Source organism: Acyrthosiphon pisum, chromosome A2, assembly GCF_005508785.2.
Source record: "Acyrthosiphon pisum isolate AL4f chromosome A2, pea_aphid_22Mar2018_4r6ur, whole genome shotgun sequence".
NCBI lineage: Eukaryota > Metazoa > Arthropoda > Insecta > Hemiptera > Aphididae > Acyrthosiphon > Acyrthosiphon pisum.
This window is the reverse complement of record NC_042495.1, coordinates 99,192,983-99,199,488: the sequence shown is the minus strand read 5'-3', so window position 1 is coordinate 99,199,488 and position 6,506 is coordinate 99,192,983. Positions and strand designations below refer to the sequence as shown.

Sequence of the window (6,506 nt, the reverse complement as noted above, 5' to 3'; positions counted from 1 at the left end):
TGAAATAATAATTTGGCCGGTGGATAAATATTCACCGACCGCAACACCCCAATACGATATATTATATTATATAGCCTAGAACAGTTGGTAGGACACCCGTTGTAGACAAGTATGTAAACCACGAGTAAAGTTTAAAATTTGAATAAAAACAACAAACTAAGATATAATATAGACTGGAAACGGTGAGTTAAAATGTGTGGAAGAATTTCACACGTCATCTTTGTTGACAAATCAGGTATTTGTATACGAGACATTTTGCTCATCGTCAATGAAACAAAACGAAACATGACTTTCCGAATACTGAAGATTCTGTTTCATAACAGTATTAAAGTGCCTTTACTGTATCGAATATCATATTTTTAATAAGTACATTACACCCGTTGCGTGCTTATAGTAATCACATTTTTTCCGAGTGTTTATTTATCAGTATAAGCGGTGATTCGAACTTTTAAAAACATTTTATTTTTTACATTCATAGTAATAAATGGACTACATTACTTGTCAAGATACAAAGTAAACACATATATACATAATTTAAATTAAATTTAGTTAATTTTAGTGTTTTGTAGATATAACTTATTACATTTTTAAATTTCTAATTTACTATGGCCTCCATGGCTGTCTCTAATTGTTTTAATATTTCAGAGAATTCTTCGGCTATGAGGTGATCTTTTACAGCTCTTAATAGTGTTTTAGTCGCTTTAAATACTTTATAATTGGTAACAAGTACTGTATTATGTTCCTGAATTTCTCCAACATCAATTCCCTGTTCCTTTTGTGCTACTGAGTCAGCTAATTTCTTTTCTACCAAGGCTTTGAATCGATCTACTCCATATTGATTGGCATCTTTGTATCCCTCCATTGTAGTCTTGCACTTTTGAAGCCATTTAGAGACTTTGACATGTTTGTTCAAGTCAACACCGGCAACCTGCAGAAAATACGAAAATGTGTGTAAAACACGTAAACGTTGTTCCAAGTTATAACGATGATAATATGTAAAAAAATTCGATAAAAAAAATACCTCAAAGGTCGAAATGGAAGCGACCAAAGCCATATCGGCCAAAGTCATTGAATCGCCAGCAACCCAATCGTTAGATCCCAAAAAGGTTTCCAAAAACCCGAGTGCGTCGTGGATTTTCTGCTCTTTGTCTTTGGTTTTCAATTCTTTACCAAAAAGCCACGGGTACTATGAAAAGAAAAAAACCTGAATTTTAAGTCGCAGTTTGACAGATATATTACTTGTATAGTTGTATGCATAATAATAAAAAGCTAGGACGTCTATATAATATTGTATTTTACTTAATATGGGGGGTTTTTGAGAATTTGTTAAGAATTTTGCGTTAATATGATCCGTAGATACATTGCTAAAAATGAATTGACTTAAATTTTTGATTAAACCAATTACATATTTGACCTTAAAATCTGGTCTGACGGTGTAAAAAACCATTACCTACCTTAATCTTTTTTAATTTTTTTTTTTTTCGACTGCTAGTCACCCCAGAATCTTGATATATTATTATAACAAGCCTAAACGAATTGTAAAGCATAATTTATTATATTATGAGCAGCAATGGTAGTTGGTAGACCATAAATTGTACAGGTATCTCGTAGAACGTTTAAAATTGATACGATGTAATAGTGTACATCAGTATGCGTGCGAAAAATTTGAAGGCACCTGGCATCTGGCACGTCTGTTTAAAAACACCAAACAGGCAATTCATCGCGTCAAACACAACGATAAATTAATAACTGTTGCTAATTGGTGGTTATAATATGAATGTAAATACTCACGTATTGCCTTTGAAAAGCCGGGTATAAGGTGCCCAAGTCAAACTGCAGTATTTGGTTGATCCGCGCTTGCTTTTTCTTGTCCTTGGGGAACAGCAGATCATTGTATTTTCCATAAGTTTGAACCAAGTACACAATAATTGCACGGCTGCAACAATATAACGACGATTATTAAAAAACGTATGATTATTTTTAGTGTTATATTATTAGTACAATCAGTCAGTGGTTTATTCGTCTTATATGTCTATACTTAATCAAAATATTACGTTCGAAATCGATTGGTCGTTGTCGGAACTCACAGTCCGTATATTTTAAATAAATAAAAACATCACTAACTTGAATATATTTGGCTTACATTATTTAAAACCTATGTTATCGTTTCACTAGCCGGAAGAACTTTTTATTTCAATTAGCGTGCCCCAGTTGTAAGCCAAATATATTGTATGTTATATTTTATGTATTATAATATAACTTGTAAGTATATTTATCTAATAAGTACTATAACTTGAACTCACCTCTCCCACATAATAAATTCACCAATCTCCAGTGTCGGTATACTGTGTTGAGGATTTAGCTGTAAAATGACAACGATTATAATTAACACGGTACAGCGCAGGTACCTAAAATACAATATAATAATAAAACATTTTTCTAAAACTTACTTTAAGAAATTCTGGTTTCATGTGATCACCCTTAAAGAGATCTACAGTTATCAATTTAAATTCCAAACCCAAAGCTTTGGCAGTCAGCAAAACGGATCTGCATGGCGGACTGCCAGGAGTGTAGTACAATTTCAACTCAGTTCTACAATAATATTTAAAAAACATACCTTTATAATAATATACTTGTATTGAAATATCGGGTAGGTACTTTAATACGCAATCCTTGACCTAGATTCAGTGACGTTTCAAGTGATATGTTAAAACCATTACGAAAAAGGCAACTAACTCACAACCGCGACTCGGGTGCTGAAAGTCATGTACTCACCTAACGGAGACGGTGGGAGGAAGAAGGGTGAAGAGAGAGCATTGTGGAGATTATTTAAATTCATTGACGGATATTCCTACATACGGTAACAGTCGGTGTGGCCAGGACCATTGAGATGACTGTGGGGAGCGGCGTGTGTGCATTCGCAACACCGGCAGGACGTGTTATCGTCGATCGGCTAACTTGGGCCCAAGGGACATATGACGCGTACTCGTAAATTACACATAAACTACGGTTCTATAACAGGTCATCCATATCTGGTCGTAACATGGTAATCATGGGTAATCTTTGGAAATCAAGGGTAATCATTGAAATCAGTAATCTCGTGTAACACATTTATTTACTTCTCGATTGTGACTTCACCTGAAAAAATAATTGCATTTCACGTTATTTGTAACGATCACGTTACTCAACTTTGTGTTTATGGTTATTTAGAAGTTAGAACTAATACGTAATAGACATTTTTCGTTTGTCGTATTTTATACTGTAGTTAAAACATTTCGGATTTTTAAATCTAACGGAATGTATACCTAATACCTAACATGTGTATTTCCGTCTTATTGTTTTAACAGACGATTTTACATTTTAAAAAAAAACCGTTTTACTATTAATTTTAATATTAGAGTGAGTTTAGTGTTTATCTATGTATTTTATATTATCATGGCACTTTTCGCAGAAACATATTTATTTGCTTTAATCAAACAATTTTAAATAAACATATTCTCTTAATAAGTCTTACGTATAAAAATTGATGCATATGAATATGCACCTTTTGTTTTTTTGGATTACAAACTCAAATCAGAAAACATTACTTTTAAAGTTTTAACAAATACGAGTACGATAAATACAAAAGCAGAGTAAAAATGTATCAAACCACTTAAAAAAATCAAAACTGTTAAAATATGTTATAATTCATAAAAATGTAAACCCATTTCTACTCCTAAATTGGTTTGTATGAAAAGTAGATAATAAATATAAGCTATTTCTAGCCATCATCTCTTCAGCCTCATAAAAAACCAATCTCGAGATTTTTCAAATGTTGACTCCGATTAAAAAAATTAGTATCAAAAATCAATATTATAGATGTAATAACTAATAATAAAGAAAAATTATAATATGCATTTGAGATATCAAGAATTTAGAGGTATCAAGGTTTGAGTTACTAAGAGTCGACTATTTTATAATAATTCGCGTTTACAATAGTTTACGGGCAAACGTAATTTCGTTTCTTTCGTCTGGATATACGATGTACGAAATCAAAATATAATACATACTGTATTCCTCAGAGACCAATGATCACGTGTATAAGACGTGTATTATGTTATATGACGTGGAGCTTATAGCAGAAACACATTCATTCATTTTAACAAACAGTGTTAAATAAACATATTATTCTGTTAACAATCCTTACATGTAAAAAATGATCCATATGTGCCCTTTTTGTTTTTTTTTCAACTTAAATAAGAGAACATGGCTTTTTACAAATACGAAGGAGTACGTAAAATAATACAAAAGTGAAACAAAAATAAAATTGAACAAACTACTAAAAAAACAAAAACTGTTAACAGTTAAAGTTCATAACAGTTTAATTCTACTCTTGAGTTGTTTACATGAAACATAAACAATTTACGGCCATCTCTTCACCCTTAAAAAACGTATTGTAGGTAATACAATATAAATGTTAATAAGTAACCATGAAAGCGAAAACATTACGCAAAATCGGTTAGATTCAGAAAATAAATTTATTAAAAACATATTAATAAATATGTTAAGTATGTTAAAATAAATAAACTTTAAAATGTAGGTACAATTAAAACCAAACAATCACACATTTTCAGTATCTTAATATTTAAAATTATTTTAAATGCTGCAACTGACTGAGAGAAAAGAGATAATAAAAAAGTTGAACAATCTTCATTCTGGGTTTATCCTTGAGACGGTAAAATGTTAAAATGTATTGATACACCTACCTATATTAAGTACATCGTAAATATTTTATGATCATTGATCATTCATATTCTATACAATTTCTGAATAAACAGTAATATATAACGCGGAGTTGTCGACTGTATTTTGTTCATATTAAAAACGTTATACAGTTATCTAATATGAATTATTAATCGAAATCCAATACATATATTTTGCTTTATAATTAAAAAATGATAATAATTACCATCTACTTGTGACGAATTACGATTCAATGTCATTCCGATGCATAGTACTATAAGTATGACATAATACTTTAATAACGTTGAAGTCATTTTTTCAGAAAACTGTTACCTCTCACGACTTTACGCGACAAACAATAATTATAAAATGCAAGAACCACTGATTATCATAAGCTCTTATGTTTGTTCAGCGGTTGTTGTACATGTTTTTAACCCATATAGGTATGTGCCTTTGATTTTGTTTTCGATTATAGCATAAAATGTTAACAAAGAACGTTGAAATAATATTTGGCCCGTGGATGGATTTTCACCGATGTCGGACCGCAGCACCCCAATACGATATAATATGGACTAGACCAATGGTTCTCAACCGGTGTGTCGCGGCAAGAGTAATGTAAATTTTCATTAAATTTTTTTTTGATGAAAATGTTGGTGAAAATTTTATAATTTATCATATTAATTTCTTATCAAATAAATCTTTTGATATTATATAGTTATAGTATATTTAACCATCATAATTATATTTTAAAATATGTACTTTTATTACCATTTACTCATTTTAATATAATGTTGGTATTATTCTAATGAACATAATATTATAGTAAATTAAAAAAAAGGCAGGTATAAGTGGATGTCGCTTTGCTGTACGGTAGGTAAGAAGTGGGTCACTGTATAATGGACAGTATTACATTTGAATTCAATGATATAATATCACTGTATAAGAAAAACGATTCTGAGCGGAGACGGTATATCAGTCTATGTATTAAACATATATATACTTATCTATGGTATTAAAAAAAAATTGACCTATAATAGGTACCTATAATAAATTCCAAATTAATCATATCATAATATCTATTAGGTACCTTTAAGTTATAACGCGTTATACATCAACAAAAAACCGTGGTAAAATCATAGATATATAATAGTATACTTTAGAAGTTTCAAGTACCCACGAATAATATTATACAATCACAACAAAATAACTAAAATAGTTATCCTAGGTTTTTAATATGTAATTTCGTCCAAATTTGTACTTAAAATGACTATAAAAATAAACTGTGTAAATGTATTTTTTAGATATTTTGGTAACAGAATTAATTACTTACGTGGAATCTTGTTTTAAATTTTTAATTCTTAGATACAAAAATTGAACATTTTGTCAAAATTTGATCTTTAAATGCTTATAAAAAAAAATTGTGTCAATGTATTTTTAATATTTTTCAACTGATATTGTAAGAATATATCAGGAGCTTTGTATTAAATTTATACACTTTTTAGCCCAACAGATAAAACTTTATTGATATTTATAGAAAAAAAAAACTAAAAAAATTGAAAACTGAAAATGTCCGTAAACAGCTCAAAAAGAGTCAAAATACGGTGTATAGGAAATGCTAATATAAACATTCAGTAAAATTTTCATGTATCGGCAGTTATTCGTTTTTGAATTAGAACAAAATAAGGAAATCGCTACATGAGAAATCGAGTGAATATCCAATGTTGTAAAAATTTGAATTTCACACGATCATAAAAATTTAATTTTACTTTCTTATAGATATTTTT

General features: G+C 29.8%; 1 protein-coding gene across 1 annotated transcript; it reads right to left on the bottom strand.

Annotated features, from left to right (window-relative positions):
* Positions 1-418: 418 nt before the first annotated feature.
* Positions 419-3,068, bottom strand: LOC100159718 (glutathione S-transferase 1-1-like). The gene is made up of 5 exons (XM_029489171.1): positions 2,451-3,068; positions 2,304-2,362; positions 1,792-1,936; positions 1,022-1,186; positions 419-928 (listed from the first exon to the last, which is right to left on the bottom strand). Exons 1-5 carry the CDS (start codon positions 2,613-2,615, stop codon positions 596-598), a joined length of 867 nt encoding a protein of 288 aa, XP_029345031.1. The 5' UTR covers positions 2,616-3,068; the 3' UTR covers positions 419-595.
* Positions 3,069-6,506: the final 3,438 nt, after the last annotated feature.